This window comes from Miscanthus floridulus, chromosome 17, assembly GCF_019320115.1.
Source record: "Miscanthus floridulus cultivar M001 chromosome 17, ASM1932011v1, whole genome shotgun sequence".
NCBI lineage: Eukaryota > Viridiplantae > Streptophyta > Magnoliopsida > Poales > Poaceae > Miscanthus > Miscanthus floridulus.
In genome coordinates, this window is record NC_089596.1 from 86,928,939 (window position 1) to 86,955,244 (window position 26,306).

Consider the following 26,306-nt stretch of genomic DNA (forward strand, 5'->3'; position numbering starts at 1 on the left):
ATTTCTACAGCCCTTGTCTATCCCTGTTTGGAAATAGGAGAATATTTCCATGGACTTTTGTTGTGGGTTTGCCCCGAACGGCAAAGGGATATGACTCTATTTGGGTCATTGTGGATCGTCTTACCAAGTCTGCTCATTTCCTCCCGGTGGATACAAGGTATTCAGCCAAAAAGTATGCCAAGTTGTATTTTGATCGAGTTGTGACCCTACATGGAGTTCCTCTTGCCATTGTTTCTGATAGAGGGTCCGTCTTTGTATCTTGTTTCTGGGAGCAACTCTAGAAATGTCTTGGTACTCGTCTCCTCAGAAGTTCAGCTTATCACCCGTAAACTGATGGTCAGACAAAAAGGGTCAATCAAGTACTTGAAGACATGTTGAGAGCTTGTGCCATTTCTTATCTAGAAAAGTAGGACAAATGCTTGACTTTAGCTGAGTTTTCCTATAACAATAGCTATCAAGAGAGCATTCGAATGGCACCTTTTGAGGCTTTGTATGGAAAGAAATGTAGGACACCTCTTAACTGGGTGGAAGTGGGTGACCGTGGTTACTTTGGACCTAATTTTATCAAAGAAGCAAGAGAACAGGTCAGTGTTATTCAGAGTTATTTGAAAGCGGTTTAGAACCGTCAGAAAGTTAGCTCCTCGTTATGTTGGACATTATAAAATTTTGGAGCGGTGTGGTTCTGTTGCTTATTGTCTCTAACTCCTGGATATTTTATCAGCAGTCCATAATGTTTTCCATGTCTCCCAGCTAAAAAAGTGTTTGCGAGTTCCTGATGAAGTGGTGGAAATTGAAGGACTTACTCTCCAACCTGATCTTTCTTATATTGAGCGTCCCATCAAAATCTTGAATGAAAAAGAGAGTCACTAGGAACAAAGTGGTAAAATTCTATAAAGTCCAGTGGCAAAATCATTCAGAGGATGAAGCCACTTGGGAACAGGAGAGTTATATTCTTGAGCATTATCCCCATCTTCTCCCCGAAGTATCGAGGTAAAGGTTTAAGATAAAAGTATACTTCTTAGCCCTTTTCCTACACTAGGCACTCACATGAAATCTCAGAATGAGATTTTGTTTAAGGGGTGGAGCTGTAACACCATCGATGTTACTCCCTAAACAAATTACCAAATCATGTCATGAGCATCATGTTTATGTGATAATGCAAGTGATGGAATGTGTAGATAACATTTTTGTAACTTAAGATGATCAATAAAAATGTTAAATGAGAAGCTATTCCATAACTCATATGTATCAGGTAGGGTTTAAAACTATTTTTATTGAACAAAAATACAATAGAACATATATGTGGCATTTAAATAAAGTTTGGAATATGAGCTTTGTAGATGACAATGAAATCCTTGCTATAGAAAAATAACATCGTTGGCTAACATTTTTCATAGCCTAGAAATGGAACTTGGAATCAAAGTTCAAGACAGCAAGACAATGCCATGTTTGGGAATTTATTTTGTGAAATCAAGTTAAGAAGTGGTGTCGTGTTTTAGCTCAAGTTGGTAGCCCGATAAGCCCTCTTCAGCATGGTGAAGGTGGTTTGATTCCTAGAACAACCGTTTAGTTTTTATAGACGCTTTAAAATTCGTGCACGACACGTTCTTGGGCTGGTTCACCGGGTGAGCGCAATCACCATGCCCGACCGCACGGCGTCACGCGTTGGTCTAGCCTAGCTATGGCCTGGCCACCATTGGCCTCTGACATGCGGAGCCACTGCTGCTGCTTGCATAGCCAAGCGGTACTACTTGCCGCACTGCCGACCCGCCCCGTGCCGTGACGTAACCGTTGTTGGTGCTATCACCTCACCATCACATCCACGCTTCTCTCTGCACCTCTGCACCGGTGCTTGCCCGGTTCGAGGCCACCACTGCCGTGCGCATGTGGCCGAGCTCGCTGTTGCCTTGCCAGTTATGGCACTACGACACGCGGGCCATGCTGGTCATGGACGTGTGCGCTTGTCCATAGCATCTGCACATGTGCCTCCATGATCACGCCGACCATGTCCCGCCAAGGTGAGACTGAGCTGAGCCCACCTGTCGTGCCCTGTCTCGCTCTCTCTCTCTCTCTCTGCTACCGTCGTCGAGCCACGCCATCAAATTAGGCATCGAGCGATCACCTCCATTCAATTCAATGCATCCATGGCTTCATCATCAAGTCCTCTCGCTGCCTGACCCTAGCCAGCCTTAAACCATGCACGACCAAGCTTCAATTTGGAACTTTCCTCGCCACTATGCCGATAAGGCCGCACTCGGCCATGGCCGAGGACAGCCATTTCTCCGTCCACCCTAAGCTGATTACTATGCATTGCTAGCTTCGCCTCCATCCCCTCTTTGCCGCGTGCCTTAGCCGAACCTCTACCACCTCACCGTCATCACTGACACGACCGTGCTGCCACGATGCGTCGCCGCATGGCTCGATCGCACGTACCAGCCCTCCACCATCGTCCTCCACTCCAACCATCACCTCGTCCTGGTCCACGGTAGTCTCCTGATGCTCACACACTAACCAATTAGGTCTATAGCTACCCCAGCTCACTGGAATAGTGGCGTCGCCGTTGCGGATGGCTGCGCACCGCTCCAGCCTTCCCTAGCAAGTCGTGTCACCCCACACCACCGTTTAGCGTAGCCGCTCGAGTCAGAGATGGTGATCGGCTAGTTAGGTGGTCTATCGTAGGTCCCAGGTGGCCGGTGTAGCTGCGTTGTGTCATCGGCCACCGCGTCGCCGTGCGCTGAGTCACCAGGGGTGCACGCGGGGGAATTCTAGGAAAGCCAGGGGGTTAAGTGAGAAGGTTTAAGAGAGGGAGAAATAGCGTGAGGACTTAGTTGTAATTCGGGAGAAGTGCGATGTCTATTTTGCAGAAGCACCAGCGCGCGCGGGACTCCCCCACCGCGGGCCGTCTCGCACGTGGGCCGGCGTCGTGTGGGCCGCTATGCACGCGCGCATCGTGCGGGCTACACATGTGGGCTGCGCGGGAGATTCACTTTTCATTTTCCTATGGAATTAGAAATAGTTTTCTAATTTAATTTCTGAGCCGATCTTTGGTAATTAATATAAAATCATGTAGGTGTCCAAAATTTGTGAAACAAATTTTGTTAGGTTTCTAAAATTGTGATCTATCTGTTGATATATTTAATTCATGTTTATATGTGTTGACACTAAGAGCTATTAAATAGTATGAGAATGCTTAATATTATTAAGTTGATTATTGTAGGAATTTTTGTGGTGAATTGGTGATAGTTTTGATCCTGAAATTTTTACAACAGTTTCATTGTATTATTATGCGTTCACTATAATTTTTGTAGCTTTAGAATAGACAGCATTAGGGTAGTGAAATGCTCCTTGTTTGAATATACATTAAATCGCTAGTAGAAATAAAGATACATCCTTAAATTGTCAAGCTAAGGGTTTATTAGTTGAACATAACACTTTGCTTGATGAAGATGGTAGTTAGCTTAGTACCTTAGTCATTAGAGCTAGCTTAGTAGCTTAGTATGCGTATTCTTATTTTAAGAGTTGTTGCCTAAATGCTAAGTGTTGCATCATCATCGCATGCATATAGAGAATGAGTTGGTGGAGATAGAGACCACAGACAATCGCGAGTTTGAGGAGATCATCGAGGAGTACGAGGAGGAGATTCTCGTGTAGGAGGATGTCCCAGAGCCACCGACGACTGACTCAGCTGACACCGCGCCTGCCCAAGGCAAGCTCCGGTGCATAACCCTTATTTTTATAGTCACTGAATATATATATGTGATGTGCGTTTATGTTATAGGAATTTTATGAAAACCACATGCATAGATATATCTATCCTATGAGTCTTACTAGTGTAGGTTTAAGTAGCTGCTATGCTTAGGTTTTCGGTAGCATGAGTAACCTACTATCACTCACAATAGATGATTATTATAATTACTCTCAAGATAAAATGATGAAAGAAAAATAGAGACCGGGCAGGGATATGGTATGGGTTATGGTGGGTGTGACGAGTTGTGTCCCGCAACCATAGGGCTTAGCTTGGTTACACTGTTTTCCCTGTCTGTGTTGATTAAGGACCGTCCATTGCTGTGGATGCTAGTTAGGTCACAGACTTATTATCCTGAGCATATACTTGCTTATGGGAGCGGAAAGGCTCGTTACGCTCTTGCCGTGGGTTCCAGCTCTTTTCGGACCGACTGGTTGGAGGCCAGGAAAGATGGAGGTCTAAGCACCATATTGAGACTAGGTCTCATGTGTGGGGGCTTGGAGTCCAAGTTTGGACGAGGACCTAGACCCGATGACAGGAGTGGAATGGGTTGGTCTCAGTTGTGCCTAGGGTACAAACAGGGCATGTGTTTCGGGGTACCTAGTTAGGATACATTAATTCGCGAATCGCCATTTCTGTGAGATGGTACGACTTGGCTATGGTCTAGCACCGTAGTAACAACTGGAATATGAAAGATGGTAAATTGGTTCTGATTGCTCAACCATTTCTTGAAAGTTGAACAGGTGCTTACTTAGAATGGTTAGCTAATGAAGTAATCATGACTGCTAATAAAACATGATCTTAAGGACGTACTATTAGTAATGTTTTTCGCAAACAAAAAGAAAACAACAAATCCAAATTGCCTATCATATCCCTTGGAGTTAGAAAATTATTCCCACTAGTCAGGTAAGTCTTGCGAGTATATTGTGTACTCAGGGTTTATTTTACCCTATTGCAGGTGCAGCTTGAGGAGTAGCTCTTGTGTGGAGGATTCTTCTAGTGGGCACAGATGGATCCTTGTATTGTCTTCCCTAGATGTTTATTTATATTCCGTTGTTTAATTATCGCACTATGAACTCTGGTATTGTAATAAATAATTTTCAAGAACTCTTGTTATATGAAATGGACTAAGTATTGTAAGTTCGTACTCATTATTGAATTCAGGAGGTAAAACGTGGATTGATTCGAGTTCTTCTGTGGGGTGTGCTCGACGGAACTGTCCAATGTAGCTAACTTTCGGGGTGCTTAATGTCTAGTAGAAGACGAGCGCCTCCAAAAATGTGTTATTTCGGACGGTTCTGCTATAGACGACGAGCAGCAGCACCCGTACGTCGGTGAGGCGGAGGAGGAGGAGCCGACGCGAGCCACACGAGGCCCGTCTACGACCCCGCCACCACCACGCACCGCCAGACGAGGTAGGATGAGGAAACCGCACCGAGGATAGTGGAGAACGAGGGAGTAAGGAGCGGAGAGGAGGAAGAGGAAGAGTGAGTGGCGCCCGTGGTTATAAGGGACACGAATCCTAGTGGTAGGTGGAGGGTGAAATTTCCGCGTCGCGCGCGAGACGGGAGAGGCCAGCCCGCGCAACCGAAATGAGCCCGCGGGGAGGCCAAAATGAGCTGCGCCCGGGAGAAACGAGGGGGAGGGACGTTCCTCGGGGCCTGGCTCCCCGCTACTTAAAACAGTGTGCGGGCCAGGCCCTAGAGGCGTCCAGGCGAACAAACAATGCCCCCTACACGAGTTAGGCCTGGCTCACCTCCTCGTCTAGGCAAACAAACACGTCCTTATAACCTGTGACACAGTGACAATACTTATTCAGTTCAACTTAACTAAAACAGGGTAACATAATAATTTACTCCCTCTGTCTCTTTTAGGTGTCATTATGTTATTCATGCCGGTCAAATTTTTTAGAGTTTAACTATATTTTATATAAATAATTTTTATATCTCTGATAATTTTTTTATAAAAATGTATTTTACAATCTATCATCTAATGATATTAATTATATACCATAAATATTAATATTTTTATATATAATTAGTTAAAATTAAGTACGTTTGGCTTTTTGGAAGTGAAAACTTCAGATACATACTTCCTTTGTCCACAAAATAATGCAATTCTCGTTTTTCGAGAAAGCAAACATTTTAAACTTCGACTAAATTTATATTAAAAAATACTAACATTATTATACAAAATAAGTATCATTGAATTCGTTATAGGATATATTTTTATAATAAGTTTATTTGAAGACATAAATATTAATACTTTTTAATATAAGCTTGAACTAATTTGACTGGCACGAATATGATAGTTGTATTCTTTGTTGGAGGGAGTACTCAGCAGTGTAATCACATTGTGACATCGATTTACCGACGACTGAGTTGTTGGCAACTGGCATTCTGTGAACTCAAGTCGACCGTGAGCGGCGTAAATAAATTTACGTAAATGTGGTGTACTGTGCGAAAATATGATTAGTTTCGGAAAGGACGACGAGCTAGCTGGAGATTTCGGAGCCGTGCCACATGGGCCAGTCCTTCATATCATATATATCTAGAAATATGTACGGAGTACTGGTGATCTTTTTAACACGGAAAGAAAGAAAAAAAGCATGGTTACAGGTGTACAGCAATGGGTAAAGTAATCATGCCGGACACCAGTGTCAGTGTAGCAACTTTTTTATTCACTGACTAGCTAGCTAGCGTTCCACTATTTTTTAATTTTTTTGCAGATAAAAAAAACCAGTGTTCTTGTTTGCTTTCTCTTGGCACCATGCTGCCTTTCATTGCTAGTTTGCTACTAGTACTAGTAGCTAGGAGTAGGAGGAAATGTGGGGGCATGGATCTCACTCTGGTTGCAATTTGCACCGAGACTTGCGTTATTAACCCTTTCATCTACAAACCACATCATCTGTGAATGAAACAGATTAATAATAACAACACCGAACCGCATTTGACCCTAGAAGACATGGCAAGCATCTCGATTTGTCCTGCTCCACACGGTGGATGCATCTTTCTGTCCATCGCACTGTAGCGTGCGTCCTAAATAAATAATTTGTTCAGTAAGAATTTTGGTTTTTGCTGGGGCAGTTCGATACGATATATCAAAAGGGTTGAAAACCGAGTTAATTTCATAAGAAAAAAAAAAATTCAGCACTGGGGTTCAAACCCCGATGTCAAGATCCAAAAATGAAAATAAAACCACCCGGCATCTATTTATGAATATTTTTTTTAAAAAAGACTGAAAAATAAAAAATTCGGCATTTTAGTTGACCTTCTAGCCAGACCGAGTGGACGCCAGTGAGCCTAGCAACGGCGTGGTCCAACTATAAAACCCGCGGCACCACCCGGCGTCATCCCCACCATTGCAGTTTCAGAGTTCCTGGCATCTCGTTCGTTCCAAGTTTCGCGACCGAGATACCCCTACTCGCTCTCGAGCAGGCAGAATGGAGCGCCACGCCGAGAAGCCGCTCCTCTTGCTCCTCGTGCTGTCCTGCCTCCTCCTCCTCCCCCTCGTCTCCGCCGTCCCCACGCCAAGTGAGCCTTCTCGGCCCCTATCCACCAGCTCGGCCGACGGCTATGGCCTTCGCTAGCTCCCTCGCTGATTCCTTTCTCGGTTGCTCATTTTGTTCGTGCGATTGCAGGAAGCCTGCGCCTGGGGAGCCAGCTGCAGTACCCGTCGGCTCTGAAGCTCACTTCTTCTCAGGTACGGTACTACTCCGGTTGTTTCCTCTGCCTTCCTGCCTCCTGCTGCTGCTGTGTTCCTTCTTGGATTTACAGAACTGTTAGTGAAAATACAGAGGTTAATGAATTAATCAATTCAGCGATGGTGGATGGATATGTTTGTCATCTACTAGAGCTGAGGTAGCTGCTGCTGTACGTAATCCTGATGTGATGATGACTTTGTGTTGGGACACAGGAGGCGGCGATCGCGGCGGCCAACATGGGCAGACCGACGGCGAGGATGGTCGTGGAGGTGAACGACTACCAACCGTCTGGCCCCAACAACCGCCATGACCCACCCAAGGGTCCCGGAAGAGCTTGAACGGAGCTCAGCTGGACGACCCAATAATCCTTCGTCGTCTTTACCAGTAGTACAAAGTGATTTGCTATGCTCATGTATTCTAGTAGAAATTAAGGTAGAAACAATTACCTAGCTATTATTATATATACCGGCCGCGTGTGTGTATGGCTTTGGAAGCGCATCGGTTGCTTGTTGTTGTGATTAGGATGCTGTTCGATCGTCAGAACTGCACGCAGATGTGTCGAATCAATACAGTGTTTTTTTCTCGACAAAACGGTTGGCTTTTGAACCGCAAAAACCATTTCTTCAGCTTCTGTTACTCCGTCAGCAATTACCGCTGATTGATTTGATGTTAGAGAAAAATACTGTTTTAGTTTATAATGCATGATCGCATACGAGCAAGCGTACGGGTTGAAAAGCACTAGTTCGAGGCGCAGCATCGTTTAGCAGTGGGGGGCATGCTGATGCAGCATCATTGCTCCCTCGACCGCCTCATCTTTTGTTGCGTCACATCTGCTGCCGCCGCCGCCCGTGACAAACTAGTACGCGTGCGTTGCTGCTACTGCAGCCTGCAGGGGAGGCGAGGCGGCGACGTCGAGCTGCGCCTGCGCGTTAGGCCTCGTTTAGTTTCTCCGTGATCCCTGATCCGTGACTCGTGAACAACCTCTTCTCTTCGCCGAGCTAGAAACCCCGACCAGCCAGGCGCCCCACGGGCACGTCCACGCCACGGGTGCCGCTCTGCTCCGCTCGTGTCTTGGGTTGGATATCGAGCCGGTTCGGCTCGGCTCGGTCCACCTCGAGCTGCCTGGTTAGGCTAATGGACTAGTTTGGTATAGCTCGTTAATATTACGAGTTAGAAAAATAACTCAGCTCGAGCTCGTTCGAGCTGACTCGTTTAGCTCACGAGCTACTAAAAAATAGGACACACATATTTATAATGTTTATGCTACATTAATTATAGAAGATTACGTCCACTATTATGCAACCATACATGATTAATATACATTAGGTTTATTAAAAGTAACAATCATGCAGCATAGTTGGTCCATCCATGATCCATGCAGTTCCAGTATACTTACTAGTTGCTTGCAACCACAGACTTAGGAAAGTCCACAAATTCAATATCAGCATCATCTTCTTCCTGAAAAATAATCCATAAATCAATATTTAAGTACCACGACAGTTATAAAATCAAAATCCATATAAAACAGCTAAAAATAAGAATTATATACCAATAGAATATGTTGACATTTTTAGATCAGCATCATTATCTTTTGGATTCATAGTCGTCTTTTGAATTCATGGTCGTGGATTGATTGGGCTCAACTCGTTTCAGCTCGTACCTGACTTGTTAAAACAACGAGCTAGACTTTAGGCTTAACTCGTAAAAAAAAGTTAAAACGAGTCTGAGCCGAGGTGAGTCGAGCCGACCACGATTTCAAAACGTTGACGAGCTGCTAGTATTTTGTCCGGCCATACTCGTGTCGCCCTGGCCCCCGCCGCGATGTGAGGGGAGGTGGCGTCTGGCGTCTGGCGTCCGGCGAGATGCGGCTCTGACTTGGGAGGGAGAGCGACGCCTCGTGGCCTCGTGTGTGTCGTTTCCTCCTGTCTGATCGCTGGGGTCCTCCGTGCACCGCCCTGTGGGCTGACGCCTGATGGAGAGAGAGGAGGAACCCGGTGACGGAGCCACAGGGGCTTTGACACGACGGCACGAGCACCGCCGCGACGCGCCGCTCCTGGCTTTGACTTGGGCGCTCCTGTCTGCTCGCCCGTGAGGCCGTGATCGCGAGCTCTGCACAAGATGCACCGGCCCAGCACGCGTCGCTGGCCGAGAGCGGCGGGGGCGAAAACGACGCACGGGAGAGCTGACATGTGGACGGGACGGACGCAACGCTGCAACGGCCACTCGCTTCTGCCTTCCTTCGTCCTTCTTCCAACCTTGGAGATAAGCGAAGATCCGATGAGATCCTATGCTAGATAGAGTCCACGTCGCATTGGGGGTTCTTGCTAACAAGAACACTAATAGTGCTATAATAACGCCAGGTTTCTTTCTTTTTCTCTTTTGGAATGTACTCCGTATGCAGTAGAGATGCACACGCATGTATATTGATCTCTATAAAACCACATGTAAACTTTACCTCTATAAACATCTTTAAAAGATTCTATGCTAGATAGCCATTGGCGGGCCTAGGATTTTGTCAAAGGATACCACCTACAAAACTTTACATGTACTTTTGTAAAATCCATTTAGCAATTCAGTACAAATTAATAAGATATGCTCTATAATTTAGGTATATAAATATAAAATAACATACTAAGTTAAGATTCAACAAATTAATCTCGATACTTCCATATTATTATAATACAAAAGGTCAAAAAAACCATCCTAAGGGAGTAAGGGCGTCACCAGTGACTCGGTCAAATCGTCTGTGATATGGACACATGATCGAATAAAAAAAGAGAAGCATTGAGATGCAAAATATGCGACGAAGAGAGATGTGGACACATGTTTTTATGTGTAAGTCTAGTGCTTCGCTCAGCTAGCAACTTCATCAGCCTATTCGTTTCGGCTGAATTGGCTTATAAGCCATGGCTAAAAGTATTGCTGGCTGGTTTGGTGTGAGAGAATAACACTGTTTAAGCCGTAGATTATAAGCCAGATACGAGCGAATAAGTCGAAACGAACATGCTGCATATCTTTTAATCTCTCTCATGTGGATAGTATACAAAATATTCCTCACTGGCTATTTGATACCCCTTTGGGAACGCCCAAATATATATAAAAAGTTACAATACAACGAGTATCTGAAACCTGAAATGCCTAAACACATCACTAAACACCACAACAATGACAACCTCTAACTAATTCTCCCAACCAGGACTCCGGGGACGCGAAGGGCCAGGAGAGAGTAGCACTGGGAGAGGAGTATACTTGGCCATGCAGCCCGAGGCATGACGGCACGACACGAAGCCCGCTTTTTTAGCCCGACACGAGCATGGCCTGGCCCAGCCCGAGGGAGCAGGCCATGCCTGGACCGCTGCTCAGGCCCGTGGGCTGGCACGGCACGGCCCGCCCTGCGTCGGTTGGCCCGGCAGCGGCCCGCCTCCCCCCTCCCCCTCACTCCTCCTCGCCTCCCCGCGGCCCAGCTGGCGGGCCCACCATCCCCGTGGCCCAGTTGGCCTCCCCCTCCTCATATATAAGCGGAGCCGCACCCGCACGCCGCGGCCGCGGCGGCTCTCCCCCGCGCAGCGCCGCCGCCCCATCCCACCCCCGAACCCTAACTCCCTCCACTCTTCTCAGTAGCATCCGCCGCTCCGATGGAAGTCGCGGGGGCCGCGCCCGCGCGGGGCCTCGGGCGGCACGAGTACGCGGTGCTGGCGCTCACCTTCGCGTCCTACGCGTCATTCCACGCCTCCCGCAAGTCGCCGAGCATCGTCAAGGCCGTGCTCTCCGCGGACTGGGACCCTTCTCGGGCGCCTGGGGCCTGCACAGCCTCGGTGAGCTCGGCGTCGCCTTCCTCTCCTCCTACGCGCTTGCCATGTTCGCCGCGGGCCACCTCGCTGACCGTGTCGACCTCCACCGCCTACTTCCTCGACGTCCACGCGCTCGCCTTCTTCGTGGCCGCGCAGGTTGCCAGCGGCGTCGTCCAGTCCATCGGGTGGCCCTGCGTGGTCGCCGTCGTCGGGAACTGGTTCGGCCACGCCTCCAAGCGCGGCACCATCATGGGGGTGTGGAACTCGCACACCTCCGTCGGGAACATCGCCGGCTCGGTCCTCGCCGCGGCCGTGCTCGAGTTCGGGTGGGGCTGGTCCTTCTTGGTTCCTGCGGTCGTCATCGCCGCGCTCGGACTCCAAGCTCCGCCCCGACGCCAGATCCGGCCACGAGCTCCGCCCCGACGCCACGATCTTCGGCTGCTCGCTCACGCTTCCTCCCCTTCCCCCTCTCTCTGGCTGCTCGCAATTCGTCGTGGGCCCCGGGCTGGCCCGGCACGCTGAATGGTCGTGCTTCTCGGGCTGGGCCAGCACGAAAAATAGCCCAGCAGGCCGTGCCTGGGCCGTCGGCCAGGCACGAAGCCCATGGCGGCACGCCTCGCAGGGCACGGCGTGCCTTGTCGGCCCAACTCCCATCGGGTCGTGCCGGCCCGTTGCACATCTATAGAGGGGAGAGAGAGAGAGAGGGGAGAGAGAGAGAGAGAGAGAGAGAGAGAGAGAGAGAGGAGTGTTCCTGCTTTGATTTCTCTCGCAGTAGCACTGAGAGGGGAGGGGAGGGGAGGGAGGTGGCGTTACGTTCTATAGGGCTAGATCGGTTCATTGTGTAATCTATTTGGGGCTGGATCATCTGGATGCAAAACAATGTTACCTGTTCATCCTGTAGCTGATGACGGGATGAAAAGGCCGAACCAAACAGCGAAATGCTACTACATACGTCATGGTTTTGAGGTGCACCGAGTTTCCACCTTTACGTGGCTAATAATCAGTAGACCGGCGTGTTCGCTGGTTGATTTCTGGGCTGGTTTGGACTAGCTGGTGCTGGTTTGTTGTGAGAGAAAAACACTGTTGACTGGTTAAATAAGCCTGGCTGAAATCAACAAGCGAACAGGGTGGCGCTCTACCCCTTCTTGTCCTCTCTCTCTCTCTAAAAGAAATTGACGTCAACTTCGATCTCTCTCACTTTTATCAGAGAATTACGTACTAAATTGCCTCAAGCCGTGACTTTGATATCCGTAATAGCAGCGGTATATAGAGTACTCCTATGAAGCGGAAGAGTTGTTCCGTACGTACATAGGAGGTTCGTATAAGAATTTTTTGTTTTCTTTGGTCCACGTGGGCCAGTTGAGAAATGTATCATGTACTCCTACATTTTTTTTTTGGTTGGCTGCCGTTGACCACTAAAAGATGATCTAGCGGAAGGAAGAGTTGGACGTGTAAATTGTGGTACTTTGGTTTTGTTTATTGGACAGGCTGAAGCGGTGCACGGGGCCCTGTCCGGCCGGGAGCGAGAAGCGTACAAAGAAGCCGGCGCTGTCGTTGGGCGGCGTGACGCTGCCCCGCCCGACTGCGACAGAAAGATTCCCAATCGTCAATCGATCAGTCCGCACGGCATCCATCCATCCATCCGTTTGTTACCGATGATCCATGGGCCATAGATGATGGATCAGCTTCGCTTCGCGTCACGACTCACAAGAAAGCCTAGCGAGGCTAAGCCGCTAAGCGTTAGCATAGCTTAATTCCTCCAAGGCATGAGAGCGAGCATGATGACGATCTCATCCATCCCTTTCTCTATCGCTTGACTTGGCTCGTCACATGTGGCGCGTCGTGGTCGCTGGCGATTCGATTCGTGTATACTACGATGCCGCACGTCCGCCCGCCGCGCTGCAGCCGGCAGCAATGGACCGACGACTTCGAATAAGGCCCTGTTCATCAAATCTTACGGCACATGCATAGAACATTAAATGTAGGTAAAAAGAATAACTAATTGCACAGTTTATTCATAATTGGCGAGACGAATCTTTTAAGCCTAAATAGTCCATAATTGGATAATTTTTGCCAAATACAAATAAATGTGCTACAGTAGCCTAAAGCCAAAAATTTTAGCATCTAAACAGGGCCTAACCGAATCTCAATCTCAGCTGCATGCCCACGCAGACACACAGCCCATTCATGACCATGATACATCCTTAGCTCCACGTGTTGCCCGGGGGTGCGTGCGCGCGCCGCGAGGCGAGGCTATCCGGTTCGTTGCCGGTTATCCAAAAACCCAAGCCTTACCCGCTTCCACTGGTCGAGTCTCCTTTTCTCTCCATGTACGGCGGCGAATTGGTGATCACGCCGCCATGCAAGGCAAGGGCATGCAGCCATGTACAGATTGGGATGCAGCGATGCATCGCATCGCATCGCATCGTAGAAATAAATTGAAGGCAGAGAGAATTGAGATATAGATGTAGATATACATCGTTCCAAGGCGCAGCGGTCTTCTGTCTATCGATCAGCATATATTCCAGCCAGATGCGAATATATCCGTCCGATTACAAACATACTCTTATTATCTATCCAGATAAGCTTGAACATGCATGTGCCATCTTCTATTCGTACTACTACGTGGCTTGTCAAGATGTCGACAGGTGTGCAGCGGCATCGATACCGCTGGTGACTGGTGGCCGTGATTTCCAAATCAGCAGCGCAGCATATGCTACTATACTGCTGGTGGAGCCACGCTCATGCAGTTGCAGGCTTTCAGCGGAGGAGTCCGAGTGGGGTGGTGAGACTGAGACCCCGGCGGGCCGCCGCCGGTGAGGTGGCGGTGGATACTGCTGGTTACTGGATAGGGTTGTAAAGCGGCCGCGCTTTTTGCGGCCGCCGGCTTTTCCATTCCCTGTCGTCTTGATCGAGTCGCCGTTTCTGACTCCACTCTGTGCAACGAGCGCCGCATGCAAAAGCGCTCGGGCGTCGGCGACCGGCAGATAGAGGATTCTGTGGCTGGCCTGGCGCACGTTGGATTTGGGTCGGATACGGATACGGCCCGCCGACGCCATGTGCTGGTTGGTGGTGGTGGTACCGGTACATATACACGCGAACTGAACGAAGCTACCTCTGTGCTTCATTTTGGCTCTAGTCTGATGATGATCATTGAGCTGAGCCGCTGGCCAAGTATACTCGTACGACTATCATACTGGTCGTTGTGACATTGTTGTCCGATTAATTCATGGTCTCGATCCCTCGAGAGGACAGTTTCCAGTAGCAAGAGGCAGACCGATGTTGCAGATGATAGTGACAGTGACATTGGCAGTGACCGGAGCAGGGATCAGTGAGCTAGTGCTTTGCCTCCCTTGTTCTTTTCCCCTTTTTGGCACCCGTTGACAAAGGGGGAGAGAGAGGCAAGATTGAGATGTCTTTTGAGCTCGTGGATCGCCTAGTGTCGCTGTGGTAGCTTTGAGACGCTTAGTGTGAGTTGTGAGAGTTGAAGATCATTTTTCAAACTCTCTTTAACTTAGTGGTCTATAATAACTCTTTGTTTTGCCCTTATGTGGCGATTTGTGGTCATGGACATGGATGAGAACTTGAATGTTTGTAATAGGTTGCTGGAACTGGTTAATCTTTATCTATCACTAGCATGTGTAGATCTGTGTGGTGATTGTTTATGATTTTGTGTTGCTTTACTTTCTGCTAAAAATGTTCTGAATGTGCAGAACGCGGAGGATCCGCGCCCAAGCCCAGAGGCTCCGCGGTCTGCAGAGTCAGAAAGTTTTCATTCTGTGCTTAAACTGTCATATGCATCACGGATATTATTTGACACAGATCTATTGCACCCTACGATGCCATGAATACAATGATTCATTCACATTTGCTCTTAATATATGCAATGCATGTCTTGAGGGGACATTTGTCTAGATTCAAATTAATCTTGTATATATTAAGGGGGAGCTCTTGTATTCATGCTATCAAAAGCTCAATCTTTAAATTAAATGTAAGCTTTAATTGTGCTGTCAACATTTACCAAAAAGGGGAAGATTGCAAGTGCAATCAAGCCCTAAGTGGGTTTTGATGATGTTGACGATAAAATTAAAGGACTAATGGCTTCTCTAAGTGATTGACAGTGTATCATTAGTCATGGGTGCATACAAACAAAGGAGGAGACCCCCAAATTCAACTGGATGGCTTGCAAAGGCTCAAAGAGCTAGTTTACTTCCTTTTATATTTTGAAATTGAGTTATAGGACAAGCCGTACTATCAAGGGGGTACTAATGGTATGTTGGGTGGAACCAAGTGCTCAAAACTTCATCTACATCTCAAATAATCCTAGCCACAAAAAGCCAGCCGAGCTGAATTCTTATCTGCTCTGGCGCGGAGGCTCTAGGGTCTGTCTGACCCGACTGTTTTGTGGGTGACGTGGGGGGTATTTATACCTCACCCCTTCGCCCCAACGGTCATCTTCAACCTCACTCACTCAGACTCCAACTGAAGCTCTTTCTCTCTCCAAGCTTAGTGCTCTCAACTCCCTTGCTTAAGATCTCCATGATTCCTTGAGGGATTCGGCTCTAGAGAGTGTGAGAAAGCTCAAGATCTCCCAACTTCCTTGATTTTTAGGGTTTGCATCCGATCTACGAGTTCCCCATCTTCTAGGTGCAACCAACCGATTGGATAGGTCAACAAACTCCCTAGGAGGACTGGTATCACATTCGATCTATTTTCATTCGTTAAATTCCGTTGTAGATCGTTTTCATACTCTGATCCTGGAGGTTCCACACTTAGCCCCCGAACCTCCACACTCAGGCCCGGAGGTTCCGCGTTCTGACTGGTTTCGTGAAGTTGGTTCAATTTTAGAAAATGCCCTATTCACTCCCCCTCTAGGCCACTTGCTAGATCCTTTCAATATAGAGGCATTGCCCTGTCGTTGGTTGATAACAGGGCTACCAGGGAATGCTTTGTAGCCAAGGGTACTCAATCAACAAGGAGGATGCATACCAAGCATGGTTTTAAAAAGATTGATATAGTTTTTTATAGGGCATACTGATATTGCCAATTGTTCCGCTATTGTAGCTAATAACACTATAAGTCCACTAGACACCACTATTATCTTAGTCATGAACTTTTTAACACCACTAACCCTTACAGGGGAAATATTAATTCTTTACCCATATGACTATAATCTATGCCTCATTGTTGTGTCCTTTACATAATAAATGATGCAATGAGCTGATGAGAGTAAGGGTGGCTCGATCTTTCTGTGGAGAGAGATAACTTTGATTTGGACCTGGAGACACGTTCACGACCTGACTATAATTGTATATAGACATTGCGCCTTAGTGATTCATACACGAACTCCAAGTGGCTTGTTCACGATCTTGTGGAGCTCAATCAACAAAAATATCGTGTAGCCATTGCCTTTTTTTTGGCTTGTGTGTGTGGCGTCTAGTGTTTTTTGAGCCAAGTGTTTTTATCACCTGTGAAAATGTAGTTTGCCTGGGGAGCTGTACTGTGGAAATGTGAAAAGTTGATGTAGTGGATGGTTTGCTTAACTAAAAATCAGTCTGTTCGTTTCGTCGTAAATGATCGTGAATTATTTACTGCTGGCTGGTTTGGTGTGAGAGAAAAATACTATTCCAGCTTATAATCCATGATCGTATACGAGCAAGCGAACAGGCTGAATACTTTGCTGGTGCGTGTGTTGTGACATAAAGCACAACATTAATGAGTATGTCATCTCAGGTTTCATTTGTCATGCAGGAACGGTTTCGATTCTCGTATGAAACATAAGAATCGATATCAAATGAAAATGCGCGTAGTGTTTTGTTCCAGAAACGACGAGGAATACACTATGTAGATGAATCGGCTCAATCATGGTTTCACACAAGAAACAGATCGATGCTTACGTACTTATTACTTATTAGCCTATTCTACCCCTGACCATCCTCTGCTTTCTCATGTTCCAGCGGTGGTGGCCTTCTATGAGCTCCAATCCATAGCCATGGAGGCACACCCACGACCGGACGACGACAACCTTCTATGAGCTCCCGTCCACGGCCATGGAGGTATGCCGACGACCTCCTCAGCTGCGGCCCTTCGAACCCGCTCCTCCTCTAGTCCTGGGCTCCATTCCGACATTGGCTTGAGCATAGAGAAGCTAAGGGACTAAGGAGAGAGAGAGAGAGAGAGCGCACGCGCGCGAACGTTCCTTTTGAGTTTTGACTATGTGTGCAGCATAGGAGAAGGAATGTGAGAAGGAATGTGAAGTGCTAGATGGTACTACTGTAAAATTGCTAGATGCACCCTGTTAGACTACACATATGAGCATATCCAACGAATTTTGCAAGGAACAAAAATTGGAAAAAAAATGTTCAATTTATAACAGCAGAAATTATATTGTCTTTACGCACAGGGTATATTTGTCATTTTAATTACTATCATGTCTCTTAAGAATCAGAATTCAACCAACAAGCTAAACAGTTCACAAAGTAATTTTGATTCAAGAGAAACATTTTTAATGAGAAAACTAATCCGAAATAAATCTAGAGCTCTACCGAACGTACCCTCAAATGGACAACTTCCCATCAAACGGACAACATCTGTTATGATGAGTTTATATGACTATTCAAGTCTTTTATCCTTAATACAATGGAACATTTCTTACGACGTCTTCTATCATGGAGAGAGTAACCTCTCACTGAAAGGCACACAAAGTAATGCACATCTTTTGTGTACTAAAGATAAATATAATTTTGAGTTTGTTCATAAAAATAATATTTTGAGTTTTTGACTAATTAATTAATTTGTATATTTAATGTTTGACTATACCTATCTTTTACTCTGTGCAGTACTAGCTTTTTACTGTCCTCTACAATCAGCAGCCTGTTCGGGTGGGGCTAAAACGATCATATATAATCGTGGATTATTACTGCTGCCTGGTTTGATGTGAAAGAAAAATATTGTTCTAAACCAAACTGTGTAATTAGTTTTTTTCGTCTATATTTAATGCTCCATGCACGAACCGCAAATATTCGATGTGATAGGTACTGTAACACTTTTTGGAAATTTGGGTGGAACTAAAGGCGTTACTGAGGTGACATTTTTAAGGATTTTGCGAAACGTAATTTCCCGACTGTAGACAACAGGAACATCGGGGCCATTTCCTTTCCGCTCCAGCAGACGCCACGCGGGCGGCGACCGCGACAAGGCCAACCACCCGCCGCGCCAAACAGAAAAACCACGGCACCACGCAAACGCTGCCGCCGACGACGCGCGGCACCGCGCTGACGCGACCACCGATCCGATCCCAACCAGCTCGTCTCGGCTCCCGCCCCACCCCACTCTCAGAGTCTCAGATCCGCGGATCCCAAATTCCGAGTCCATTTCGGCACCACCCTGCCGACCCACCCGCCTCGCCATGGCGGACTGCCGCAGCCTCATCGAGTTCCTCCGGGCCTTCGAGCAGCACCAAGCGCCGCGCCTCCTCCTCGGACTCTTCCTCCCTGCGCCCCCGCCGCGCGTCCCTCTCCTCCTCCTCCTCCACCTCCACCTCGCGGCCGCGATCGCGGGGCCGGCTATTCCCCGCCCTCTGCGTCCACTCCGCGCTCGCCGCGGTCGACGCGCTTGCGCTCCTCGCCTCGCTCGCCGCTATTGCGCTCCTCGCAGCGCCCTACGCGCGACTCCTGGCTGTCGAGGCGCGGGACGCGGTGGCCACGGTGGCGACGCGCCACCCGGCGGCGCCGTGCGTGCCACTGGCCGCGGGCGTGGCGGCTGGGGCCGCCGTGCTGGCGTGGGACGCCGCGTCGCACCGAGCGCGCCGGTGCGGCAGGCCCCGGTGCCGTGGCCTGCGCAAGGCCGTGGAGTACGACATCCAGCTCGAGACGGAGGAGTGCGTGCGCGGCCTGCTGCCGCTTGCGCACGGTGTAGGAGGCGGGGCCGCGGCCATGTGGCCAGTGGCGGGGCTTGGGGACGAGCATCGGGAGCTTGAGGCGGTGCTCAGGAAGATGGCGCCGCCCAACGGCCGTACCGTGCTTATCTTCCGTGCGCCGTGCGGTTGCCCAAAAGAGAGGGTGGAGGTCTGGGGCGTTAAGAAGGTGCGCCGGATGAAGAAGTAGGGAGGCCATGAACAAACAGATGAAGGCTCTCCTCCTCCCATGGCGAAATAATGAGCGAATAATTAGCGTGACTGCTCCATCTCAGATAACTACAGTTTCTACGTACATGATAGTATTACAGTTCCCTGCTATTCTAGTCTCTTGTAGGAAGCATACACGGAGAGGAATAATTGTGGAGGTAGATACAATGTCATCAGTGGATTATGCAATAAGTGGTTGTTGCCTATTCGGTATATAAATAAGCGCAGCAGAGACAAATCCTTTTTTCTTTCTTAATTAAAAACTTGCTATATCATCTAAATGACCATATCTTGTTGGTTAATGTTCTACTTATCCAATATGCTGGTTTTGCCGTGTTACTAGGAAATGACTACTAACTACTATGGGGGATGACTGTTTGGAGAAATTGCTTTCATTCATATAGTCCTATTGTACTAATGGACGCTTCTTATCTAAAATGTTAGCTATAGGGGTAGCAGTAATCCATCTGTACTGATGTATAATCACCCCTGTTTGTTTCAAGCTGTTCTGAACTAAGAGTTTAGAATGTTAGGTCTGCGATGTCACACTCACACATAGTTTGTGCCAGTAGATTGATTTTGCAATGCTAATTGAGATGACGCGTTTCTTTCTGGTCCTTTTCTCGCTGCTTGACCTTGGAAAAATAGTGTGCTCTTTATGTTGATGAATATTCCTACATTTGTTTCTCTTGGTTTCTTAATAATGCCACTGTTCACTTTGTTGCTGGCCCCGTTCGCTGGTCTGAATTTTGGCTGAAACTGGCTGAAAAACACTGTTCCGGCTGAATTGTTGTGAGAGAAAAACACTGTTCCGGCTGAAAAAACAAGCCGAACAAGCCAAATTTAAGAACACTTATCATAGTGTTCTGTATCTTATGGACTCTAATTTCGTTGATGCTATTTGTCTGGTTTCTTACGTATACTGTTTATGCATTGTTATTTTCCTTGAGTTTTGAGTAAACTGCTGATGGCCCAAAGCCCCAAAGTGAATACCATTTCTGTACCCTATACTAAATACCTAAAAACATAAATGATACCTCGTGACGTACATTTGATCATGTATCAATACTTCAACGTTGGAAGAAATTATTTGTAACTTCATTTCTTCACTTCTATCATCTTACATATTATCAGCTCCAGCTGAAGCCATTCAAGTCAAAATGTCTGTAAGCTTGATCAGTGTCATCGACATTGTGGGTGTTCAGATCAAGTTTCTTCCCTGAGCACGGATGCTCAAAATCTACTAGCTTGCTTTCTCTGGGGTATTCAACTGCCTGTCTTTCGCAGTTTTGTTCTTCCAGATATAGCTTCTCTGCATCTACTTTGCTTCCTGATGCCGAACTGGTGGTGCTACCTCCACCATTCTTTTGGGGTGCATTATACTCATGTGCCATCTCTGTGTCACTTTCATACCCAAACTCTGCTTTACTGTATCCTTCCTCATTCTGCAAATGAGCCATCCTACGCTCACTTAGGCTTCTGTTAAGAGCAAACTGGGTCTCATGTTCATGCGATCTTTTTCTGCAAAATAATGAACTATCATCATATGCTTTTAGTACTCCATGGTGCTGTAGTCTGTGCTCCTTGATGAATCCTTCAGCCACAGACAAATAACTATTTGTTGAACTTTCAACAAACTGGATTTGTCTGGGCTCTAATCTATGCACACTTGAACTTCCTTTTACATCTGTAATCGTATTACTCAAGCATTCAGTTGATACTTGTGAAACTAACTCTGATATTTTTATTTTTGCATCTTCCAGGTTTGCAGGACCCAAATTCTGTTTTCCAAGTGTCTCTTGTGCCTGCTCCAAAACTGCCTGTAGGTATTTCCCTTGGGCTTCAATTCGTAGTTGTAGATGCCTTTGCACCTGTTTCCAGTTTAAATTTCAGATCAGAATCACTGCAGCACAGCTCCATTTTATAGACACTATAAGGGGACTTTGCTGGACCATTAAAAACATTGGACTCCAATATTGGGTGTGCGAAGCCATAAAAATAATTTAGGATGCCGCCCCTCACAATCATGACCCTGAACCCTGCACTTCTATAGGCTGCCTAATGATCAGCACAGAAGAGGCTGAGGTGGTTAGCACTGTGTGATCAAAGGGAAACCCTATTTGTAGAAGACGAGCAGGAGAAAGAAGCCTAGAGGTGAGAGAAACCAGACTAGAATGATTTGCTATTCAAGCTTGCAGCTTCAAGACCACTAATTGATTCAATGGCCATTATCTGTGTAGGACAGAGTGCACAAGTGCACTTGGGCCAACAAGAGGCAGCAGGCTGCCACAACACGGGAGGTGCGAGGAGGACAACTTGCAGAAAGAGGAAGACACACTACACCCGTTCCAAATCATAGTTTACTTTAGCTCTGTTCCTAAATCAAACTTACTTTCATTGACTTTTTAGAAAAATATATTAACATCTACAAGTTCAAATACATGTACTATCAAGATATATTTCATGGAGCATTTGATGAAACTAATTTGATATTGTAGATGTTGATGCATTTTTCTATAAACTTGGACAAAGTTAGAGAAGTTTGACTTAGGACAAAGCTTAAAATGAACTATAATTTGGAACGGAGGGACCATATAAAGGCTGCATGCCACCTGTTGAAGATTGCGGACTTGCTTAATGGGAATTTTCATCAAACATTTAGAAGTTCAATAATAGAATTGGTGTTTGAGACATCTGTTTTCATATTTGTTTTTTTAACAGACTATTTGTTTCTTCACCCTGTAATAACTAATGTCTATGTGCATCTCTTGACTCAGCTCAAACAATCTTATTGCTTAATCTAAAATGGTAATTAGCTTGTACTCCCTCAGTTCCAAATTGAAAGTCATTTTAGCTTTGTCCTAAGTCAAAACTTTTTTTTAGCTTTGACCAGGTTTGTAGAAAAAATGTATTAATATCTACAGTATCAAATAAATACACTGTGATACTATCAAAATATATTCATGGTACATTTAATGAATCTCGTTTGATGATGTAGATGTTTGTACATTTTTCTATAAACTTAGTCAAAGTTAGACAAGTTTAACTTAGGACAAAACTAAAACGACTTACAATTTGAAACAGAGGGAGTATATACGTATTATACCTACTAACTATATATTTTTGGCTAAAAATATTGGGTCTACAGTTATACACCCTTGCCATCGTAATGTAAATGTTTGGTTCTCAATCAGATCCGGATTGTAAATTATTTTGTCCTCAAGGTAGTAATTTGGAATCGCGGTCTTCCCTTATGCTCTTCAGAAGTTTGGGACTGTGCTAGTCAAAATGCTTGAGATAGCCCATTGTTCAACCTACCTTATCTACCATGTAAAAAATCTGGAACAAGAGTGTTATCTTAGTGGTGTCAGTGACTCACCTCAAGTTGTTCATTTAGCTGTCTCTGAACCTCAATTTGCATCTGAAGTGCTTCACCAATTGGAATAGTCCTTGCACCCAGGAAAAGAGACTATTATTTCAGTATTCAGATTATATGCAATTACAGTGTGCTAACAGAGTCCTTACTTCTCTGCCTGCGGAACGACATTTGTACTGCTCATTGTTGCTGCGCTTGTTCCGGGAATCCTATCAGCAACGGATATGGCTGCAAAGCGGTTACAAGTTGCTAACTCTTATGCTGTTCCATTATAATAGGGTAAATATGGGAGTTACAACTTGTTCTTACCATTCTTTGATGTACTGACATTTGCTTGAGCTTGGAGGTTCTTGCTAAGCCTGTACTTCTGTAACATCCAAGAAATGATGATTACTGCAGCAGTTACAAATATCATTTTAGCAGGCGGATTTCTGATTCTAAAGTACCTGGAGATGGCTTTTCAAATGGTACAAGGTGAGTCCTGGAATTCCCATGAGCCTCATGACTGTTTTTGGAGTAGCTTCTGGGCGATGAATAGAAATATAAGAATTCAGCTGGTCTCTGTACTTTGAGAAGATATAAGAATATTATACTTACTCTCTGCTCCACCTAATTGATTGACTGCATCTACAAATCGCTGATGTAACTCAGGTGTCCATTTCAGCCTTGGTTTAGCGTCAGTTGAGAGAACCAGCCCAGAATCTCCTTGGCCATTTCCTCCACGCAAAAACAGATGCTGCTCCATTGGAAAGGATGTTCTCGTGGTGAAGAGCTCACTCGGGCCCTGATGTTGGTGATACATCTGCTGTAGAAATAACATGCAGTTTCTAAGAAGTTAGGTCAATGAGACGGGGGGGGGGGGGGGGGGGGGGGGGGGGGGGGGGTGGGGGGGGGTATGAATTTTGCTAACCCTTATGGGCCTGTGTTTTCTAGTGTCCTCTTTTCTCTGTTCCCGAAGGCTGAACTTGTGTTGGAGCGTTTCCTGCTGACAAACTCAAACGCCCTCTTGTCCGACCTTAGGCCTTTTGATACCCTTTTGCCCTTCTCAGGTTGATAAGGAGTGCCTTATGAGGTGCGTTTTATATGGGAAAACATAGAATCTAGCATCTTGGAACAAACTTTAAGCCTACTAAGAGAAGATGCTAGCTTTAGTAATTTTGGAATCAATAACCAAAATCGAAATTTTCATTTTGAATTTCAACCTGTGACTTCTATGTATGACAACACCTTACTTTTCTAGGTCTATTTTACTGATTTAAAACACTTGAAGTGCGTGTGGCATGTGTAGAGATAAACACGAACAACTATAGATAAAGCAAATTATACTTTTACGTAGCTTTCTGGAATATGATTCTGCTATCTGATCTGTTCAGTTTATGAAAGATGCACTTCTGAATTTATACCTCATGAATGACCAGAGAAAAATATTTGAGTAGTTTCTCTATACTGCCAGCTGGGGGTAGCTTTGCTGGTATTTACGAATGGTTCAGTCTTGCTGCACTTCGGTACATGATTTAATTATTATTGTTTATAGTGGAATCAGATGCAGTCTGGGTTAATTTTGTTTAAGCCACACGGTGACACTTGTCGTTATACTTGTTGGAGACGCTATTCTACTTACAGAAACATAGTTTTTCTATCAATTTTATTCTGTCCGTTGTATTACTTTAAAGTGCATGGAATATGAACAAGAATAAGTTCCATCAGCGTCCTTTCCTAAGATTGGTACATATTCACATTGCAGTCCAGGAAAGTTTCGGCCATGAGATTTATGCTCTTTATGTGGGATAAGCTCCTTTTGAACAAGACCACTTTGATTGTAATCATCACTAGTCAAAGCAAGAGTACTTACGTACTATGTTTCTGTATATGTTACACAATAACACAACCATTACTCTTTCAGACTTTTGCTACCATAGATAACCAGTTCATTACAATCATGTTTCTTTAGCTTGCCAAGCTTTAAGGGACTGAAACACTTGTAGTCAATGTTGGCCAGTCTAGGCCCTCCCCATTTTTAATTTTAAAAAACAGTAACATCAATACAAATTTTATCAATTCATGTTCTGTCGTCAAGAGAACTGTTTGTAGCTTTTCTGTACTTAGTTCCATTATCTTCTTGAAACCAGCAATTTTTGTTTCTATTGATATGTTCTTGAGATATACAAGAAATAAGAGTAAGTCTTTTCCTTATATATCATGAGAACTGAGGACTTTTTGTTTCATGTACTCAATTTAACTGGTGGTTCGCTGTGTTTCTACTCCATCCCTCCGTACAATATTTGGTTGGTTGAAGTGCCTCATTAGGACCACACCAATAACATATGTTGACATTGAAGAACACTAGTAAGAATTTTAAACTGACATATTCAAGTTCTTCACTTAAGAAAAGGAATTCCAGGAACTTATTGCTGTGTCCCTTCCCATTTAGAGCTTCTTCTATAGTCATGGGGAATTGTAAGTTGTAACCATAACTTCCCTATTCTATTAGTTTTTTTCAATAGATTAGAAACCTCATGAAGTTTTTGGAAGAATGGGCCAATTTGGAATGTTTGGTAATTTTCTCATGATATTTGTGACACTAAGACCTATTGATTATACCATTTGCGACATCATTGTTTTTACTGAGTTTGTGTTGATGACTTGAGCACGAAATTTATTTTACTTGCTGGAGTATACTTTTTTTTACTCATCTCGTAATTTATCTTATTTTTCCATGCGCTGTACTTCTATTTTTCTAGCAACATGTACTTATCAGATAGCACATGCTGTTTGAAATGGAGGGTGGGCTGTCTAGCTATCAGCATATAAAGAAGTCTTCGATAGAAGAATCTAAAGCATCATCCTGTACCCTTCATCTTTAACAAAGCAGCATCACTTGTGGGGGCATATTCATCTGTAAAGATTGGTCCTGATAGCAGTTCTAGAATTGTAAGTTACATATAACATGAAGCTTTCTGCTCTAGTTTCTACAAACTTCTTTTACATGAGTTGCCTCTACAAATCTCTGTAAGCCTAGAGCCTTACCGGTTCAGTAGCAGGCACAAAGGCTTGTTCCGGAGTTGCTTGAACTAAGGAGTCATGGCCAGCATAGTGTACATGCTAATTGTTATTCAAAAACTGTTTTCTTAGAAAAAATATATTTATGCATCATTTTTTATTTTTGTAAACAAGAAAGTTAAGCATGCTAGGTTATAGGAAATATAAGCAATGAACCAGCATACTATACCTATTAATTCTTATTCAATGGCTATTTTCTTAAACCACAAGATATCTCATGTACATGGGCAGAAGAAAGGAAGGGTACAAGAGTGTTAACTGGTCCCTGGAAATTCGGTGCTTTCCTTTTTGAAAAAAGAAAGAAAGCTAAACCTGGTAGATTATAGGAAATACTAGTCTATCTTGCGTGTATTATGCATTTGAATTGTCTGATAAATGGCTTGTCACAGGAATATATGATTGTTATTCCTGCCTGTAGGAACCATGTAGCACAATTGAGTGAAGACTAAACAAAATGCAAACAGTTATATGATCTTAATCTTATAAACTTTAGCATCCTATCATTA

The 26,306-nt window shown here is 45.4% G+C and overlaps 3 protein-coding genes and 1 pseudogene across 4 annotated transcripts; 3 read left to right on the forward strand and 1 right to left on the reverse strand.

The window, feature by feature from the left end:
- Window positions 1–7,103: 7,103 nt before the first annotated feature.
- On the forward strand, window positions 7,104–7,941 carry LOC136518617 (uncharacterized). Its single transcript, XM_066512291.1, has 3 exons — window positions 7,104–7,278; window positions 7,386–7,447; window positions 7,661–7,941. The coding sequence occupies exons 1-3, from the start codon at window positions 7,188–7,190 to the stop codon at window positions 7,784–7,786; spliced, it is 279 nt and encodes a 92-aa protein (XP_066368388.1). The 5' UTR covers window positions 7,104–7,187; the 3' UTR covers window positions 7,787–7,941.
- Window positions 7,942–11,083: 3,142 nt separating this feature from the next.
- On the forward strand, window positions 11,084–11,761 carry LOC136515916 (putative glycerol-3-phosphate transporter 5). The gene has a single exon (XM_066509370.1). The coding sequence runs from the start codon at window positions 11,084–11,086 to the stop codon at window positions 11,759–11,761; it is 678 nt and encodes a 225-aa protein (XP_066365467.1).
- Window positions 11,762–18,502: 6,741 nt separating this feature from the next.
- On the forward strand, window positions 18,503–22,735 carry LOC136515057 (uncharacterized protein At5g19025-like; annotated as a pseudogene).
- On the reverse strand, window positions 20,330–26,296 carry LOC136515055 (myb-related protein 2-like). 2 transcript variants are annotated; one of them, XM_066508746.1, is made up of 7 exons: window positions 23,651–26,296; window positions 23,338–23,542; window positions 23,187–23,263; window positions 23,050–23,107; window positions 22,890–22,968; window positions 22,744–22,813; window positions 20,330–21,235 (listed from the first exon to the last, which is right to left on the reverse strand). In XM_066508746.1, the coding sequence occupies exons 2-7, from the start codon at window positions 23,540–23,542 to the stop codon at window positions 20,495–20,497; spliced, it is 1,230 nt and encodes a 409-aa protein (XP_066364843.1). In that variant the 5' UTR covers window positions 23,651–26,296; the 3' UTR covers window positions 20,330–20,494. The 2 variants fall into 2 exon arrangements, with proteins under 2 accessions (XP_066364843.1, XP_066364842.1); XM_066508745.1 differs by having other exon boundaries at window positions 23,338–23,545; window positions 23,651–26,295.
- Window positions 26,297–26,306: the final 10 nt, after the last annotated feature.